Source organism: Trichomonascus vanleenenianus (assembly GCF_965637985.1).
Source record: "Trichomonascus vanleenenianus strain CLIB 3782 genome assembly, contig: TRVA0_022S, whole genome shotgun sequence".
NCBI lineage: Eukaryota > Fungi > Ascomycota > Dipodascomycetes > Dipodascales > Trichomonascaceae > Blastobotrys > Blastobotrys vanleenenianus.
This window is the reverse complement of record NW_027481865.1, coordinates 1-20,074: the sequence shown is the minus strand read 5'-3', so window position 1 is coordinate 20,074 and position 20,074 is coordinate 1. Positions and strand designations below refer to the sequence as shown.

General features: G+C 49.1%; 4 protein-coding genes and 1 non-coding gene across 5 annotated transcripts; 4 read left to right on the top strand and 1 right to left on the bottom strand.

Moving 5' to 3' along the window:
• Nucleotides 1–244: 244 nt before the first annotated feature.
• RPG1 (translation initiation factor eIF3 core subunit a) lies at nt 245–3,091 on the bottom strand (the record flags this gene model as incomplete). The annotated part of the gene is made up of 2 exons (XM_076685140.1): nt 245–3,001; nt 3,056–3,091. 2 exons carry the CDS (start codon nt 3,089–3,091, stop codon nt 245–247), a joined length of 2,793 nt encoding a protein of 930 aa, XP_076540535.1.
• Nucleotides 3,092–5,667: 2,576 nt separating this feature from the next.
• Nucleotides 5,668–11,322, top strand: TRVA0_022S00166 (uncharacterized protein; the record flags this gene model as incomplete). Its single annotated transcript, XM_076685139.1, has 3 exons — nt 5,668–5,864; nt 5,921–6,106; nt 6,174–11,322. The coding sequence occupies exon 3, from the start codon at nt 6,190–6,192 to the stop codon at nt 11,320–11,322; it is 5,133 nt and encodes a 1,710-aa protein (XP_076540534.1). The 5' UTR covers nt 5,668–5,864; nt 5,921–6,106; nt 6,174–6,189.
• A 1,486-nt stretch (nt 11,323–12,808) lies between these two features.
• TRVA0_022S00144 (uncharacterized protein) lies at nt 12,809–15,163 on the top strand (the record flags this gene model as incomplete). The annotated part of the gene is made up of 1 exon (XM_076685138.1): nt 12,809–15,163. One exon carries the CDS (start codon nt 12,809–12,811, stop codon nt 15,161–15,163), a length of 2,355 nt encoding a protein of 784 aa, XP_076540533.1.
• Nucleotides 15,164–15,992: 829 nt separating this feature from the next.
• Nucleotides 15,993–16,847, top strand: HMX1 (Hmx1p; the record flags this gene model as incomplete). Its single annotated transcript, XM_076685137.1, has 1 exon — nt 15,993–16,847. The coding sequence occupies one exon, from the start codon at nt 15,993–15,995 to the stop codon at nt 16,845–16,847; it is 855 nt and encodes a 284-aa protein (XP_076540532.1).
• Nucleotides 16,848–19,737: 2,890 nt separating this feature from the next.
• Nucleotides 19,738–19,809, top strand: tRNA-Gly(TCC). The gene has a single exon. It is a non-coding gene; the product is annotated as a tRNA-Gly (tRNA).
• Nucleotides 19,810–20,074: the final 265 nt, after the last annotated feature.

Sequence of the window (20,074 nt, the reverse complement as noted above, 5' to 3'; positions counted from 1 at the left end):
CACAGCGGGTTTAGGAGGAGGAGAGGGGACTAGTCCCCGCAACTATACTAGATAGTACTATTAATGGAGTATATTTTTCGAGCTCTCTTGGCTACAATTCGTGGAGGTTAGTAGATCCCCCGAAGGGAGCCCCACGGCGATTGGAGGGACTGGTCCCCCAAGACTAACACACGCATAGCCAATCAATGGAAAGTGAGATAGCGCAGATAAATGGTCGCGTACAATTAGATATATACGGTCTTTTTTAACCCCTGTTTCTCAGGTGAGGTGGAACATAGCCACCGCCGGTGGATGATGATGGAGCACCCGATGGAGCCCGCTGTGGAGGGGGTGGGCCTCGCGAAGCCATGGTTGGAGGGGGTGGGCCACGCGAAGCCATAGTTGGAGGAGGCATTGGTCGAGATGGCGGGCCGCCAGCAAGAGAGGACGGGATGGTCGGTCTAGCCAAAGGCGCTGGCGCTGGTGGAGGGGCAGACGGTCGAGCGCCGGTGGCACCTCGGAAGGCACCTGGCACGTAGGTGGACGGCTTCTTGGCAGCCTCCTTGGCAGCCTCCTCGGCCTCCTTTTGTCTCTGCTCTTCCTCCTCGAGTCGTCGCTTCTCTCGCGTTTCGAACTCCTTGCGCTTCTGCTCGATTCGCTTCTGCTTGGCCTCCTCGAGGAGTCGCTGGTTCTCGGCCTGCTTGGCGAGGTAGGCCTCCTGTCGCTTGCCGAGGAACTGCGATCGGAACGCCTGGTAGTCTGGCACCATCTTCTCGAGACGGTTCTTGAGCACCAACTGCTCCTCGAAGGTCTGCTTAGACTTCTCGAGCAGAGTCTTGTTTCGCACATCATGAGCCTTCTTGTCCCGCTGCTCCTGGATCTCGGCGTCTTCCTTCCACAGGGTAATCTCCTCCTGTCGGAAGGCTCGCTCGATGTGGTCCATTCGTCGGCCAATGATTCGCAGCCGCTCGTTGAGGTCCTTGTTCTCCTTGGCAAGCTGCTCGACCTGCATCGTTCGTAGCTTGTTAGTATCAAGGTCCTCGAGGTTGTTGACGTCGATCTTGATGATACCCTTGGAATTGATCTCCTCGGCAATCTTTCGCTTCTCCTGCTCCCGGATGGCGTCCTGCTCCTTCTTGATTCGCTCGAGTTCCCGTCTCTTCTGCTCAGCAGCCAGTCGATCACGCTCGGCCTGCTGCTCCTCCTGGAGTCGCTGGGCTCGCGCCTTGGCCTCTTCCTCCTCTCGTCGCACCTTCTCGGCAGCGGCAGCCTTCTGTCGCTCTTCGATTCTGATCTTTCGCTCCCGGATCTCGGCTCTGTCAGCAGCAATGCCGGCTACAGCTCGCTCAATGGCAGCCTGTCGGGCCCGATCTCGCTCGCCAATGTACGCAGCGTCCACCTTGTTAACGACAGTGTACAGAGCCTGGCTGAGTCGCGACAGCTGGGTTCGCACAATGTCAGACGGGGTCGCCTGGAGCGAAGCGGCCGATCGAGTGTTGGTAGCATTGTTGATAATGCTCGACGAAGCTCGGGCGCTGGCGTCGTAAAGGTCGTCGACAAAGGTGATCGACTTGGACTCGTGGTCGATTCGGATGGCAAACTCGCCCTTCTGGCAGCCTCGCACAATGAACTTCTCAATCTCTACTGGAGTAGCTTCAAATGGCTTGGGGAAAGTGGCAAGCTTGATAACAAAGTCAAGTCGCACAGTCTTATACACTTGCGACAGCTGCTGGAACAGTCGCGCAAGGATAACCTGGTAGAGCGAGTTGACGTATGGCTGGTAGTTGGTGTCAAAGCCAATCTTCTCAAGGACTGGGCCAAGCCGGGTTCGCAGAGAAAGCGGGTGGAAGTCGACCTCGAGCATTCGGTAGAGCTCCTTGATCTCTGGCCGCACGTAGGCCAGAACGTTCTTGGCGAGCGCAGACTGCAGCAGAGACTCTCGCGTCGGGGTCTTGGTGAGGTTGAGCAGACCGGTAAGCCGAGTGTTTCGGTGCTTCTGCTCGTCAACCTCGACAAGACCAGATCGCGACTGCTGAGAGAAGGTTGGGATGGAGAGCGCGGAGAGCATCAGAAGAGAGGCAATTCGCGTAAGCTCAGACTCTGGCACAGATCGAGCCTGGAGAACAAGGCTGTAGTATCGAGACCAGGCAGCGGCGTGGAACAGCTGGTTGCCAGAAACGTTGAAAATTCGGGCAAGGTTCTCGTAGTAATTGGCCATGGTGATGACCTTAGCTGGTCGCTTGGAGACAGTAAGCAGGGTGTGGACATCCTCGACGGATCGGAAAGCCTCTTGCCACAGCTCGAGCTTGACAGCAAACGACACCTGGTCGAATCGAGTATCAAGGTATCGCTGGATGGTGTCAGGGTCGCTGAGGTCAATCTGGTTAAGCTGGCCGGCAGCTCGGTGCTGTGGAGTGGCAGCAGACTGCAAGTGATTTCGCAGCAATTCGCACAGCCGTCGGAACTCGGTCTTTCGGTTGTATTTGAGGCAGAAATTGAAAGCACGCGATACAACAGCCTGGTAGAGCTTCTCAAGCTGAGAATTGTTTCGCAGAACGTCCAAAGTGGATCGGTAGGCCTCCCACAGGAATTTGAGCCATGGGGTAACGACCTCTCGGTCGGTTCGGTCTCGGGCCTCCTCGCTGGACACGGTGGATAGCAAAATGTCCTCTGGCGAAGAGCCGGCATCCAGGTCCTCGTCGGCGTCAATGCCAGTGTCCTCGGCAATTCGGATGGACTCAGCCTGCGCACTGGTGACCTTCTGCTCAGCTAGCTCGAGGAAGTGTTTGATGACCACCTCAATCGAGTTGATGTTCGACTGCTGGAGCAGCTTCTTGTACTGGTGGAGACCGTCCTTGACGAGCTTGCTCTTTCGAAGGGAAACGGAGAGCTCTACAAGTCGCAGGACAATAGGTTCCAAGAAGGAGAGGGAGACGCTTCGTGTCTTTTTGGAGGTGATAGTCTCATAGAGAAGGTCGAGAGCAGCCGCCGGCTGGTCAACGGCAATAAGCTCATCGGCTCGCTACACCACGTTAGCCAAAATACTTTCAAATTGCAGTATATGTTAATACCATACCTTCAGAGTGTTTTCTGGACGAGCAATAGGAGCCATGGTGAATTCTAATGCTCCACAAAGTCGATTGCTTGGTAAAAGACTGGTATTGAAATTTTTTTTTCGTTCGCGTGGCTGCTCCCACCACATTATTTTCAATGCCGTGCTGAAATATTCATCCTCCAAATCGCTGTAGAACTACCAAGCGTACATAATTCAGGTACGTCGTTGATAGGACAGTAGACAATTTGAGAGTTATTCGTATCTCTTTTATTTAACGGACATTACAATAGACCTAAGCGTTAATGTATGGTGAGATTCTCGGTATGGTCATTAAAGATCATCTCATACTCCGGCATATAGCCTCAGAGAAGACCACTTTTCCGAGTACCGGTAATCAGCCTGACAAACATTTTTAAAGGAAACTATAGCACTGTATTACTGCTATGTATTTGCGCACGTAGTGGAGCAAGTTTTTTATTCTATAGCATGCCGTCAAACTTTGCAAGTGAGCACCAGGTAGACTCCACTAGAGTGTCATTCGAAAATTCAACTGCTGTTTCTTCGCAACAGATAATCACTGTAAAGTGATATCATTTGGAATTCGGTAGTATCAACAGATTCTTAGGAATTGCAAGCTGAAGATACTCGGATATTAACTAGTGCCTGGTAATCACTGGTGGATGCCTTTGCGTACAATTAGATACCATTGTCTGGCAATACTCGTTAGCGGCTCACTTGACTCCTTCATTCTACTGCAAACTTAACCCGTACAGAAATAGGTAATATCAGTTGCATTGAATCTTAATCATCTTAATCATCTGCCTTGCGAATTTGGCGTACTCTCAAGCCGTTGAACCGTCGGTTAATCCTACCGGTAACGTGGAAACGGTTATTTGCGTTAGGAAATCGAAATCAGCCGTCATATTGTTGCTAACTGATTCATTAAACCGACGATCAATTAAAATATACCAAATATCAAGTTATCGCTGCGTAATGCTAATTGTTTCTACTCAGTAATCCATCTCTTTGCCTTGACCGAAAATCAAACACACAGTATTTGGCAGCTGTTTTTAATAATCGTAACAAGTCCAAATCCAGGTTGACCCCGCAATATTACTATGTATCATCTTACTCCTCATTTTAATTCTCCGCTATGCACCGTTAAGGCCATGTAAGCTGATTCGTCACCCACCACTTCGTATCATTCTCGGGTCAGCGTTACGAGATCGGAATGAACTGAGATGTACCGGACCAAATTCACAGCGACTACGTATGGGAAACGGTTGTAGGGACATCGATCTAAAAAATATGTATTTGCACTTTAATAATCCAGACTCCTAAGCTGCTTAAGCAGTGGAGCATTGGTTGGGCATCACGGATATTCAGCTATCTACGGTGGGCAATCTGCAAAATCATCCTACCCTGATACTAACTGCTCATCACACCGCTAATCAGTTACAAACCTACATGATGAAAAATCATTCAAAGTGCTGATTAGCCTCTATCTGGAAAGCGTTGATCACGAATGCATTGTAAAAGTGCATTAGCAAGCTTCCGAGGCACCAATAGCAAGCCCACAGATACCCACGCCTTGAGCGAATCTTTCAGCGGACCAAACAATGGCGAAGGTCTAGGTTCTAGGCAATGCAATTGGAGAAATATGAACGGGAAATTCATGTACAATGGCAGGCACATGGTGGCCCACCGCATGGAGGATGCGCGATACCAGACACGCATACACCGTAGTGCATATCCATGCATACAATCTGCGAATCGTCTACGCACATTCCTCTACCACCGTATCGCGGTCTAACGGGGGTACCACTGTTTGTTTACGCGTACTCACGTGGCACACGAGACAAACCATGGTAATGGCAGGTTCTACGCATTGTTCTCAACGGCCTTGGGGGGTTTCTAGACCTGTCATACGCAAAGATGTCTACCAGGAGAACGGGTCGACAAGAGCAAGTGGGTGCGGCTGTGCGGCGACGTGTCGACGTACAATGTAATAATATGCGGGGGAAGAGAGATAGATCAGCAGGCTGATACGAAAGGGTGGCGGTTCTGAGGGCCTAGTCTGGGAAAATGATGATGTGTCTATTGATGACATGTGCGCCGAAAACGTTCAGACAGCCGCTGCACAATTGGAAATACTACGCTGGCCCAGTGATATTCTGTAACACTATGGGGATGCTCTGTGCAGGAGTACATTGGAATAGGCTATCGCTACCAGCACCCAGCCTCTATACTTGGACGGCTGGGTCAACAGCCTCATTTGGTGGCGCAGGACGGTACCAGAAATCTGTTTAGGGCCAAAAGACATGTGAATAATAGAAATCAATGCGGCAAAACGGTCTGAAATCCATGTACTAAATGATAGGTCTTGGAAGCTGGTCCATACATAGTTGGTGATCCCCGGATTGGCATCTGCTATGATATCATGGGTCCGAAACATATTTTTGGCGGGCCCACTCCCCGATTTCCCACATTTCGCCCCTCCAAAAAATTTTATTTAAAGCACCGTTCCCCCGGGATGGGAAACACCTGTCACATCATCCATTGATCGCGAGCGTGCGCAGTTATAGATATAGAGTATTTTCATTGTTTTTAAGAAGGATAGTTCGCAGTATAACTTAGTATATTGCGTAGACATTTTGTATACTTTTTCGCATGTTTCGTTTTGCAACCGGTGTTCAGTCTTGACTCTGTTTTGTTTACGGAACCTAATTAAGACTGCAGCCCCTTAAATTTATACGGCACTTTTCCCGTTCTCTCTTTTCGCGTAACCTACACACATTTGATTTTTATTGAATCTGATATCTTCGTCTGGGTAAGTTATCGAAGGATATCTCAGGATTCCGGATTGCTGACCGAAACTTCGCATAGGGGACGATATTTTGACCGTCCATGACTGCTCGCGGAGCATAGGTTTTGAATTGGATCTCGTCTTGATTCATTCATTTATTGCCTCGCTTCTTTTTTTCTTTATTTTCTTGTTCTTATTTATATGTCGCTTCTGCTTAATTTTGAAACGAAGGAATAACTGGCTCTCATATTTCTACTATTAATTTGGTAAGTACCCCCCCCTCTTCCCTTGTGAATTGTGAGTCGAGGAACTGAATTGAACTAATAGCGATAGTACAAGCGGCGTCGGGATGTCTGTGCTAACATCTTCGTCATCGTTCTCATTTCCAGACCGCCTGGCCGACGAATTTGACTCCGGAAGCGGCGAATCGTCCATGACCAGTAGTACTCTCGAGTTTACCGTTCCACCCCAGAAACAGTTATTACCAGTTCAGATTACTGCCCCCGAAAATATGAATCAAAATGCTGCCATTGCTAATACTGGACTACCACGACCGGGGATGGAAAAAAGACTCCAAAATGTTGTCGCTCAGCCGAAAACTATTAATGGACTAATTCGCTCGGACATTGAGTATCGGTCAGAAGTGTCCAACGCATCAAAAGCGGCCCACCATGTCATCCAAACTATCACCTACTACACCGTAATGCACCGACTCCACCGGTCGCTGGAGCGCTTCTATACCGCCATGTGCGACAAATCCCGGGCAGAGCCCAATAAGTTTGCCAGCGCATACCAACAGGCGATCGATCTCTCTACGGCAGTCATGAATAACGAGCTTCCGCAAAAGAAACATCATAATTTCATGGCCCTGCTCAAAACGAATCAAAAGGTATTGCTCAATTCCTTCTTGACGCTAGTCAAGTCATCGCCCTCATTCATTGCATCAGCGCTGCTCTCCATGCCGACTTCCGACCTCAACAACTTCACATCGCATTCCGCTGATCCGTTCGATGATTTGTCGTCTCTCAGCCGCTCTCGTCCCCTGGATATACTTTTCTACTCGTTTTTCCCAACCGATGCACCCGATCTCGATCGATCTGAGTACTTCGCGACGATCTGCGCGCAGCTACTCGACCACCACAAAGGTGAGCGGTTATGCTATGAGGTGTTTGATAAAATGATCTCACTTTCGGGATCGCGATATGGCCCATCCTTGGAGATTCTCCTGCTTGGCCTGCTTCAGGATGGTTCATTCCTTACCTTCCCTTCCGCCGGTAGGGAGCGCTCCTCTTCCTCTGCATCGTCCTCATCTCCGTCCTCGGAATTCTCTTCCCCTGAGCTGGGACACGCAACCCTCGCAACGCAGTCAACTACCTCGCTTAACTCTCTCTGTGGTGAGAACCGCACGCAGCAGTTCTTTGAAACGTCGGTAGAGAAAATTCTCGAGTTTTTGGATAACCCGGCCGTAGATGCAATCCCGCAGCAGTTCCTGCAGTTTAGCAGGCTGGTGCTTGGTAAAGTACAGGAACGCACTGAACGATATGCGCTCGGCCAGATTGTTGTTAAGTACTTCTTCCACCGCCATGCCCACAAACTGTTCACCCTGCCAGAAAATTTTGGCCTGCTCAAGTCGTCCTATATTAACGATATCCAGCGCCAGCGCATTTTGCTACCGCTACACCAAAAGCTATGCCGCTACATTTCCACAGCTTTCCCGGACATGCATCATTCGTCGACCTTGGTCTCCCCGAAAGCTCGGATGCATATTGATTCCATTGTAGACTCGTTCGTGGGCGGAGACCTGCCTACTGCAACCAGAAGAGATCCCACTAAGAATAGCACCCAACTGATAGTGCTTGTACCATCGGATGTGGTGTGTCTATACACGAGTCTCTTCCCTTCTTTCTTGTTTGCAAAACCGTATGCGCCGCGGCCCGTAAATATGGAGCGCAAGTCATCGTCAACTTCGAGCCTTGGAAGGGCCTCTACCGGTTCCATTATTCCCTTCCCTGAAAGCACTTATTTGACGACAGCGACGAGTTTTGTCAGTACCATCCAGAATCCTTATCTCAATGATCACAACTATGCGTATTCTTCCACCGCGATCAATTCCAGTTCTGCGGGGCTAGCTGGCATCAGCGATCTTGACATGAACCACAACGTTCGTTTCATCGATGTTAGCACTGTGGGAGCACCCGCTTTTGACGCAGGTACTTCGCCAATTAGTGAAGAGGCACCCGCGCAGGACAATGAGTGGAGTCTCGAGGACATTAAGAATGATGTCGAGCCCGTGATTGAAGAGATGATGAAAAAGTTCCCATATCTTCAATTCAGGAACTCACAAAATTTGCATACTCTAAGGGCTAACAAGATTCAAACGTTCCGACTCCCGCACCCTTTGACGGAGCGATGGCAGGTATTTGAGGTCAGCCCTCACGGCGCTATCAATGACATTACACCAGAGACGATATTGGAACAAGCCAAAATCACTAGAGGCACGAGCATGCTAATTAACCCCAACTTTGGCCACGAGACGTACCTCGAAGAGCGTGCAGACGAGGCATTGCCCATTGCACCGGCAAATCGAGGTCTATTCAATCAGGTCAAAAACGCGGTAGAGAAAATTGTCATTGAGGTTAGCAGTTCCTGCTATCCTATTTCATACTATGGATCGAATTTGGAGGACGATTCTCCACATATCAGCTGTAACTACATTCTGAATTTGCTTAGCGACTGGCTTGATAAGAGTGTTGCAAAGGCCCAGTATCTTGAAGCAAGCGAGTTTTCTACAGCGATTCTGTCACTCAAGAAGATCCTTCCAAACCCCACTAGCACTTCCTACTCTCAGGTGGCTGTCGCCATCAATAATCGCATAATTTCGCTTATTTCTCGGGAGAAGGAACAGGAGATGTCAAAGGTCCGGTACCAAATCTCCAAGTGCCAGGAGCACAGTGGGCCGTATGAGGTGTACTTAACCAACGCTAAGGCAAAGGGCGAGGCCGCACTGACGATGCTCAATGATTTACGCACAAAGATTTGGTACGTTACCGAGATTCGCCCCAGTCCACTTTGGAACCGAGCGAAGGATGTTGCGCGAGCTTTGACGAATGGCGGTAACAACAACACTTACAGCGATATTTACTATGCGTCCACGCCCACTAGTGAGCAGGATGGACACTCGGCACATTCGCCATCTTTCCCGGGGCTACGAAGAAATCATAGTTCGAGCTCGCTGAGCTCTGCTAGCGTGTTCTCTCTAAAGCGTCTAACAAGTATATCCTCAAAGCGAGACTATTCGGTACGCAGGCAGACTATTATGAGCACTCTTGCTCCTCAGAGCGATGGTATGTTTGCTCCAAAAGAATACGCTGGGGAGAACAAGCTCAATGACAGAGAAGCCAAGGCGACCAACAAATGGTTGGAAGGGCAAAAAATTGAAAATCTGTGTACCGGCGAGGAGCGAATTCACCGGTTTTGCTGCGAGGTCGATGACCTTGTGCGACGAATAATGGGTGACGCACTAAGCACTAAGAAAAATCGTGGCCATTCCCTGCTGACAACCAGTGCGCTTTTCAAGACGGACCTTTGGCGGTTAATTCTAGAAGTTGAGGGGGTCGATCGTACCAGTACACCTAGTATCCATCGGTCTTCGACATACCATGTTGACTTGGATGTTTCTGATATTGTGGAGTCGCGAGAAATGAAACGGGCGACGTCGGCATTTGAGCGGACGCAAAACACGAAATCTCATCGAGCGCAGAAATCTAGCCCAAACCTGATCGATATATTTTCCTCAATGGATATCAAGCCAGTTAGGAAGGGCAGCGTGCCTAGCATTGACGTGTCGCCGCATGATAGTGGATTTGAAAGCTCAAGCCCCTTTAGAGGAACCCCTGACTCAACCTCGACGATAAATTCCCACAGGCGCAACCGGAGCCTCAATGACTCCAAAAGCGAGCCCAAATTCAACACGAGCTCGTTCTGTCAAGACAGTGGGTATGATTTGTACGATGATTTTGACTCAAGCTTGAATGGCAAGCGCACGGAGCTGGAGAATTTTATTCTTGACTTACAGATGAGACTTACTGGCATGATTTATACGGACATTGGGCTTAGTTGCTGGTATGAAGGTTCTGAGACAGACAAATGGCTGAACTCTAGTGTTGTGACCGCTTCTGTGGAGAGGGAAGTTCAAATGCGGAGGAACATGCAGGCAGCAATTGCGAAGAACGCTGCTTTACAGGCGAGCAAGTTCAAACTTGGGGACCTCCCGGACCAGTCATCGATAGCTCAGGAGCGCAGATCTTCTTCAGGCACGCATCGCAACAACAGCACTGCCATTGCGTCAATCTCTGAGTCGTCATCACGACGACAGTCTCAGCATGCGACGGAGCCGTTTGTTATGTCAAAGATGCCATATTCTGAGTCGAGCGAGACTCTTCGATTGGGAAAGCTCGCTACGCCGTCAATGGAGAGCTTAATTAGTACGCAACCAATTTCGAATGTGCAGGCGACGTCTCAGTTCTGCCACGACGAAGCCTACAAGAATATTCTGCATCAATTGTCGGTTGTTCCATCTCCACTAGAGAAGCTACAGACTTTGTATACACTGGAGATGTTAGTGGTGAGTTCCATCTCTGGCGGCAATAATGGTGGAGGCAACACTTCTCCTGGGTCGCTACGATCATATTCGCGGTCCAACATTGCGTCCATGAGCTCCGATACTACTCCCGGGCGGTACAATCACAAATCTCTCGGGAAGATGAGTAGCAGTTCAGCAATTACTTCGCTGGGCGAGGTAATTGCATCGGTTGAGGCAAAGAGGCTCTCTAATCAGCACCAGCAGGGATCTCCATTTTTCCCTAATGCATATGGACGGTCTCTGACAGGGCCCAGCACGGACACGATCACTGAAGAGCTTCGACGAGTATTCACAACGAGAGGCATCAAGTCCTGCACTCTATTCCGAGATCTACAGTTCATTGCTGCGTTTGTCCCGCCTAGTGTCCTGGACATGAGTGACATAGGCAAGGCTTTCTGGGATGTCAGTCTTGCGGCGCTGTCGATGAAGCAGGAGATACTCAACACTGTCGTCGATGCATCAAGCGAAATATTCCAGTATGCCAGTGGTATGATCACGACTGATATGGACCACGAGTTCCTCTCGCAGTGGAGTCTCGAGGACTGCGCATGGCTTTGGAGTATCGCTGCGAAAGAAGGAGATACAACGGGGCAACGAGAGCTTGCCATCATGCATCTATCCCATCCTCATATCACGCCATTATGTTTGATGCCGTTCAGCATGCTGAGCGAAGTTTTCGGCCCCGCGTTGCTAGAAGACTCCAAGATAATGGATGACTTGGACAAATGCGATCCAATTCGAATGGCGGTAGTGAGGCATTGGATGGAGCGAGCAGCCAGCAGCGGTGACAACATCGCCAATGAATATCTAATGCAACAGTCTCCGAACGGTTACATTTGAAAAAAAAGAAGCTTTGATGACATGTATTTATTCAGTTTTTGTATGATTAATTTATAGAGCACTTTTTGTTTACTTCGTATTCCTGCTTCTGCTAACGTGAAGTGCGATTGTAGCTGAAGATCTCTGCGAAGCGGAGCTACGGGAGATTCTACCTACTCTTACAATATACTACACCAATCAAATCCATGCGATCTAGTAGGATATGCAGAGTTGATGTTTTGGTTGGTATACTTTCACTTTCAGCATATTCGTCAGGATATTCGACAGGTGAATAACGATCTTCCGTAGATGTGCCTGTTCAGTAGAAGAGGCTGAGCCCAAGAAGTCCTTAGCCGCATTGTGTGCAGGTAGTGTACGCGCGGCTGTAACGCCTGGGCTCCACGATTGCGCCGATAGGGACAAAACCAAAGGCCTACGCCACTGGCATTACACTACCCTACGTACCACGACAATGGCACGACGGAACAGACGCGGATGCTTTGGACTACGGCAAAGGGGCCAGAACGCGTGGACTAACATAGATGACCGCACGCGGGACTGGAGAGCTTACATGCGCAGTCCAGTTGGCGGCCCCGCTCCAGTCATTGCAGGCATAGTTATCGGCATGGTATTTTTTGGTCTCACCATTGCGGCGCTGGTAAAGCCCTCCATATGCTCTGATGAGAGCGGCTGCGGACCACTCCTGGGGTTCACCATTTTCGGATTTTTTACGGGCCTCTTTATGTTTATATTTGGCGTCGTGAAAAATCTGCGGCGGCGCCGGATGGCTGCCTCAGAGCTGGAGACCGGAGAATATGAGGCACTGGTGCAAGGTAATCAAGATGACTCCCATCACCCGGCATCGCCCCCTGCTTATGAAGACAATGCGGTGTAAGCTTTCTTGAGCTGCACATGGAATGTTGGAGCCGCGGGTGGCATTTGATGCATCAATTGATGCCCCGAAAGTAATGTACGCAGGTTTACTTATTACGTAGCTATTAATGGGGGGTTGGAATTTGGCTTGGTATACGACAGGTTCTTGTCTTGGGGCTGGATCGGCCGGATACTTCACCAGAAGTTGCCGAAGCATGGCACCAAAGGTCAATATACGAGCAAAGGGTATACTGGAGAATGGCGATTGTTCTCGCGAACATGGAACAGTGCCCAGGCACTTGGTTTGTCGGGGCAATTTGAGGTACAACGGTTGAACACGATGTGGACGGGGCCTGTCTTACCACAGGCATCCCGCTAAAGTTAGATTTCGCTGATCCCATCATCGGGCTTAGCGGGCCCCTCCTGCCATATGATTTGACGTCTGAGGGGCTATGGTTGGAACCAGTCGATTGCTGGCTTTACTATTTAAATAGGCTCAGCCTTTGGCCCAGGAAATAATAATAATAAACACACTCCCCTCAGATTGTAGCATGGTGCACGTCGGATTGAAGGTGTAATCATAATAATAATAAAAATGGGGATCAAGGCTCAGCCAGTGTTCTTAATCGATATGATGGTGGGACTGCTCACCATTATAATGTATAGCGTGTCTCTGGGGTTCCACGCGATCGTAGGAGAGGACTCTGTCGACGCACGGACTGTCGCGGGCATGGTCGCAGTGGTCTTGTCCATGGGATGGATCACGTATGACTTCGTAATCCAGCTCAGATCTGCCTGCGGGGGGAGAAAAGCTGCGGTGCCTTCCTTGTACCGGGTTGTCATCAACCAGCTGGTGCTCACGCTGAACATTGGCATTGTGGTCGGCTCTGTGTTTAAGCTGTTTTCCGAGTCCGGCTGGGCGAACCCGGCCCGTTCGCGAAGCCACGACGAGTTCAGAGAACACGAGACAGCCATCATCGCAGTAGACTCCGTTAGCGTCGCCTGCGCGGCGGTGTTCTGTATCTGCTTGTGCCATCTGTCGCAGTGGCCCTTCCCGAAGCAATCGCGGACAGCTCTCTTCATGTGCGGCGTCACTGAGTTCATTATAGGCGTTGTTATCATTGTTGTCAACAACATTGATACCTCTGATACGAAAAACTTCTTCCTCACTCTGCACCGGTGCTCCTTTTACCAGAGCGTCGGGGCACTTATGCTGGCTTTGGGTCTGTTTGCCATGGGGATCACCTTCATTTACCGTGAGACGGATCGATTGAGCAAAGTCTACGGCCGACTTATTCTATTTTATCTCGTGCTCACGGCCTGCGTATCGGTGCCTTGTTTGGCTTTTCTCATTACCTCGACCACGTATATCGTTAATTCGACAATGCAGCAGCCGTACAACTTCGAGGTCGTCCAAGCCAACACAGGCCTGTCTTCGTTGTCTCTCGTGCTCCTTATGGCCCACTCAATTGCAGCCAAACGGCTTCTGCGAAAACCCGTGACCAACCTGGCGGTCGAGGTTATCGACCTCAATGCGCTGTCAGACACACAGTGCTCGGCGTTTGCGCGTCTTATAGATAGATACGGCCGGCCCTACGCTGGCGCACCCGGCGGCGAGAACGCCATGTCGCTCATGAAGGCCTATACTCGGGCCCGCGTGGCCAACATGTCCTGCGTAGTGCTCCGAGTATACAAGCCCGACCACCAGCCTTCGATTCCTGTTGTCGAGTGGCCGTTGCGAAGGAACCCTCGCGAAAGAGCCTATGAGGAGATCAGAGCTTGGAGAGAACTGGACAAGGAGGACATTCTGCCCTACGATGATATCGATATAGAAAAGGAAGCTGGTAGCATATTCACGGCGGCCACCCTGACACCGACTAAGCCATTGTCCAAAAACCAGATAAAGAAGCTTAAGAAGAAGCAGGAAATGCACAGGCGTAGTGTCTCCAAACACGACTCAATTGCACTGCCGCTAGACAACGCCTCCTCAGAAGAGGAGTATCGCAGCCAGGTAGAGCTTGCAAACATGCTCATGGCGACCGAGGCGCTGGTGCTTCTTACGCGAATTGAGAACTACGACCTCACTGCTTCGGTTTCTGGGCGCTTCGGCCAAATCCTGAGTCGCACTCTTGGCGGGTCTTCTCCGTTTAAGCCTCTGTGCATGCGCCTTGGCCTGCTAGCATTCCACTGGCCGTTTCGGCAGTCGACCTTTTACACAAGCCCAACGCGGCGCCCCGTAGCCCGCAGCGCCGCTATATTGTGCGCCATTGCCGCGTGGAACAAGCGGTTGCCAAGGAAAGAGCGCTGCAGTGTGCTTTTAGACCCGCGATACGAAAACGATAGCACCGAGAGGGCCATCTGCCCCAGTGGATGGCACCCAGTGCGGCTCCCGAGCTCTCACATTGTTGACTTGCGTCCACATCGTTCAAAAACCCTTGCGGAGTATCTGAAGGCTATCAAATATAGGAACCAAAGTGGTGCGTTTGATAGGGCAATGGGCAAAGTGGTTGAGAGCACAGGAGAATTCAGCGAGGAAGAATGCGGGCTTGTAATGTCACTGTGGAGCAATATTGCCAAGAAACGCACGAGCGATGGCCACACGGCAGTGCTGACGGATCCCACCAAAGATCTAATTAAAAGCCTGGGCGAGACGGGGGATGGGATGAGGAGCATTATGTTCCTCTCAGTTAATGCGGAGATTATTGCTTCGTGTGTGCTGTTTAGGCTGGGAGATACCATTACCTCTGACTTGCAAGGCCTCGACCATGAGCTGGCTCGCAAATATAAAGCCTATTTCGTCATGATGCAGAAGACTATTGAAAAGGCGCTGCAGGAAGGGGTCTCATTTGTTGACTTTGGGCCGACTACTTCGAAGCCCAAGCTTGACATTGGATGCAGAAGCATTCCGTTAATGGGCGGAATGAAGGCTACCGGATATTTCCTGGATATCGTGATCAAACTGGCCGCAAACCAGGTCAACAGTGGGTAATTTTCCTAGTAGTACCAGCTTAGACGGCTCCCCATGGCCCACCCCGGATGCCTCCAGGAAATTGTGGGCACAAGAAGAGTTTTTGAGTCCTCAGTGCCAAGCTATGCACGGTTTGCTCGGCAATGACACAAGCAGTTGGCATGCCGTTGAGGCCAAGGTTCCTATCCCTGCACAGAGAGCACATCTTCAAAATGGCGTGTTACTCAAGAGTTATATGCGCCGCAATAACTGTCGTAATAAAGCGTCGACGAAGCAGGCCGTTGACGATTTGTATACTGCAGCGTAGTTATGAACTAATGAGAGTGTGCAACATGGGTAGTCCGTGAACGGTTAGAGATATTCAGTCACAAAACATTATTAGACATTTCCAAACGGAATGCACACTTGAATTACGGAGTTATCCTTGTTTAAAGGCCGTAGAGCATGTACTATAATGTCTCGGTGCTCGTTTAGATCTCGGTCAGCGATGCTGATACCTTCTTTTTTTGAGTTATCTGATGGACTCGCGCAACACGGGATCAGATAATTCTCAATTAGGCAACCGGGTCGGAGTATTCTGCAGCCGACGTCGCCCAATCAAATTAAGCGACGAAGCAACTTTGCAGGTGAGATCAGACAGCATTAAGAATATTTTGCGTGGAAGGAAGGAGGCAATTTATAGAGGAGGGCGGCGCCAGTGCATGACCATTCTCTGACCTCGCATGACGGAGTGGCTGTTTGTTTTTTTTTCCCTGCCCCTCCCTCCCTCCTCAACGGTATTTAAGTCGGCCGAAACCCGCCTTCCCCAACCTATTGGATAAGTAGATAAGTGATACACTGGTAGACAAACATGTTAGAGAAGATGGCCCCCATTTCCCAGGACCAGATATTGCCTCTGCCTGGCGATACTGGTGCGCTCGCCAATAGAATCAACGCCGCAACACGATCAGCACATACTAAGATCAATAACCTTATTAACCTTAAGATCGTGTTCGCTCTGAGAGACTACAAGATTTACCGACAGGGCATCCAGTCGTTCTACCATGTGTTCAAGACTTTTGAGGAGTGCTGGAAAATCGAGATGGAGAAGGATACTGAGGTAGCTGCCATCCTGCGTGAGGTGTGGACGCCGGCTATTACGCGAACTGATCCACTCACTCTGGATATGCTTTTCTACTACGACAACGATCGATCCAAGTTTGAAATCCCAGTCATGCCTGAGCAGATTGAGTTCGTCAAGTACATCAGAAAGACCACGGCCGACAAGCCCCACCTGCTACTGGCATACGGCCACGTGATGTACCTGGCTCTGTTCGCTGGCGGCAGAATCTTGCGGTCTAATATTATGAAGTCGACGGGATTGTTCCCTCAGAAGGATGGTCTCAGCACTGAGGAGGTGGCTGCACAGGGTACCAATCTATTCCGATTCCAAGTAGACGACGAAGAGGCCCTGCGAGTCAGCTTCAAGACGCGGTACGAGCTCGCGACTAGAAACGCACTTACTGAGGCCCAGAAGAGAGACATCATTGACGAAGCTCTGGTTCTCTTCCAAAAGAACACAGACTGCATCAGCGAGATCGCTGCTAAGAACCAGAAGGCACTTATGAAGAAGATGGGTTACAAGGTTATGAAGGGAGCATACATTGGGTTCTTGGCACTTATCTTCTTCTTGGTCTTCTACCTCGTTCGACGAATTGTTTTCTAACTTCTTTAACTATTATTTAATGTCTAACGAATTGATTTAATGTTTTCTGTGGAGGCCATGTTTGGGCTAACGAATTATGAGCTACTTTAGTCTAACGACGACATACGCATCAACTCTCATTTAGAACGATTTTCGTGTGCGTTGTTAGTACGGTATATCAATTACCTACCGGTACTGCAGTACATAAGCTCTTTTCTCCATGGGCAAATATACTCGTCCCGCAAGATAATCTTAAAAAAGAAGCATTAATATAGGTGATCTCGTTGTGTTGCACAAGGTTTGGCGGTTGAGCACAGGCAAGAAGTATTTCAGGCTTCCTTGCTGCTATCGGCTATTCAGTCGTGTTCGATTTTCTGGGCCCACTACATGCGTTATCACATATACAAGCAATGAATACCTATGAGACTCCCCAGGATTCTAACTGACTACGTTACACACCAGTCGTCTACCCCCGTAACGATGCTGCCAGGGACATCTGCGACCAGTAAAGCGTTAACCAGGAGAGCTCAACAGCCTTTGGATTGGCGTCACTAGTATAGTAACTGAGAAGACAGGCCATTTCGTGTGCTATGACTGTCTCTTCTAGAACACATTTTAGTGTCCATATTAGCTATATGGGAACAAGCCCTCTCAATGCCGCGGTGATGCGCGGGGCTAACTATGCCATCGCGACTGCTAAGGGGCGCCTGGGGAAAGAGTACATTACTTTCTCCGTTGACTACCCGGGTAATACTCTTTTATTCAATTGTCGTCTTATACTTTAGATGACGAGTATACCTCAATAATAATATGGTTATAATTAATGGCTAATCTAGTAAACCCCAACCAAAGCTAGTTCAGTCGATATCAACGTAAGCGACTAGTCGGCTCTAAGTATTGCTTGTGCGCTAGGAGACTTTTTGCTCTGCTCGCACTGAGAAACCCCTCTCTGAAGAGTTCAGAAGGCCAAAAAATTCTCTTTAAATGATGCTACAGCAGGCACAGCTTAATATCGGCCAAATAGTGGGTTCTTTATTGTAAATTGAACCACTTTCTTGAGCCCAGTGTGCATAATACGGTGAAGAGGTAAAAATCGCGCTTGTATAATAACAATTCTTAATTAAAGTTTGAGCTAACGCTGAGGAAGACTGTGTCTAAACATTTGGCTTCAAAAGCCGGCCAAACATTAAAATGCAATCAAGGCAAAACATTACCGGTAGGTAGACTGGGTCAGTGGGGAAAATCGCGCTTGCCTCAAAGAAGAGGGGGAGTTTCTACCTCACCGAGAGGGCACCAGGCAAAAATATGCCACAGTATTTCTAATTGATCGTTCTGCTAGTACCGGGAAGTTCTAGTAAGATGCTGGGCCAGATAAAGTTTTTTTTCTGTAAATTTTTTTATATTGTCATTTATTACAAGAAAATAATACAAAATACAATAAACATATAACAAAAACTACCGTTTGCCCAAGGACTAGAAGCTCTCTGGGACGCCAACTGCGAATCCCAAGTTATGAGTGAGAGTTTCGCCGAAAAGCCACATAATTGCGCACATCCTCCTCACGAACCGCCAGCACAAAAGCCAACCTAACCACCCAATCAGACTGGGGAATAACCGGTACGCATGGTGGATAGGGTCAATAGCGTAGATGAAAGCAAGCTGACCAATATTCTCCTCCGGGCCGTTAAGAGGCGATCAACAACCTCATTAATTGAACGCGGCGGGTACCAGGGAAAGCCAGATGCGGTCTACAACCTTAAAGCAATAGGACAATTGAAGTAGCGATGCCCAAGGGAATCCGTACTGCAACGACAAAGGGCGCAATTAGGCGATTGATACACCAAATAAGAGCACCTGTCCAAGGAAGCCTGGGCAAAGTGGCCATAGCACAGAATGACATGAAGCAGGAACAAGTGAAGGGTATTAGCCCACACAGACTGAATGAATGAAAATCAATTAGCGTCGCAGAATGAATGATAAAAATGAAAATCCAATCAAATAAGTCCACCCAATGCTGGCACAGGTCTTTTCCCCGGTATTTTGCGGGAGCGGTGTCATCTATGACGTTCCACCTGTTCTTGCTCTAGAAGAAAGGGTTTTCCCTCGTGCCATTAGCGCCTCGGCGCTGAGGAAATCGGCCCCATCAACCAAATGTTTTTTTTTTTATTTTCATTGATTTGTTAGAATATGTTGAAATGTCTGCTTAGCGGACTAATATGTTGACGTACTATGTACTATATAAGCCTAACTTGGCGACACAGTCGCAACGGGCTCGAAAAACAGACGGTTCATTCAAGTCCACCCAATGTATCGCATTCGCGCCGTGGGGATTGGGTACCCCCCGTAGCTCCCGGGAAACACTTCCCATCAGGGATTAAAAACAGGGAACCTTCCAAAGTAGTGGTTTGTAGTCGCAATTAATCGCTTATCGGCGAATAATAATAATCTAGATTAAAGTCTGAGCTAACGCTAAGGAAGACTGTGTCTAAACATTTCAACAGCCGGCTCAGTATAAACATTAAAATATAATCAGTGGCAGAACATTATGTAGCCTGGGATATCCATCTCCAGTCCGCAAAAGATGATGCGGATTCCCTCAGTAACCTGACAATACGGGGAAAAACCAATATCCCTACCAAGCACCGCTGTAAACGCAATGCCGAGGTCAGTGGGGAAAAACCCATATCAACACCATCCTTATCGGCGAAGTAGCTGGCTCTTCGAAATCAATTGAGCCATCTGCCTAAGCCCGTCCGGTGTGCCGTGTGCCTAACAATGTTGGCAAGTCAAATGTCACGCTGACCTCCAGAAGGAGGTGTTGTTTAATATTATTGAAATTTTTTTTTCTGTATTGAAGTTTTTTGCAAAATCTGAAACCTTAAATAGGGCTCAATGCACTACAGTTATGTCAGCGCTAATAGTTTAGTGGTTAGAATTCGTGCCTTCCAAGCACGAGACAGGGGTTCGATTCCCCTTTAGCGCAGCATAGACTGAAGTAATTCATTTTTGCTCTTTAAATTCACAATAAAAATCGTGCGGCTCGTGCGGCTCGCGCCGCATCGATCGCGCGCATGCATGCATGCAAGCTTGGGCGTGCACTACCGCGTAATTAATAATTATATATTGTTATGAAAGTGATGAGCGTACCAGTGAAGGGTCAGTCAGCCGCAGACTCGAACCCTGATTCAGGTAAGGCTGAAGTGAACCAGGCGCACGCCAAGCATGCAGCTATAATATCTGCAAGTGAA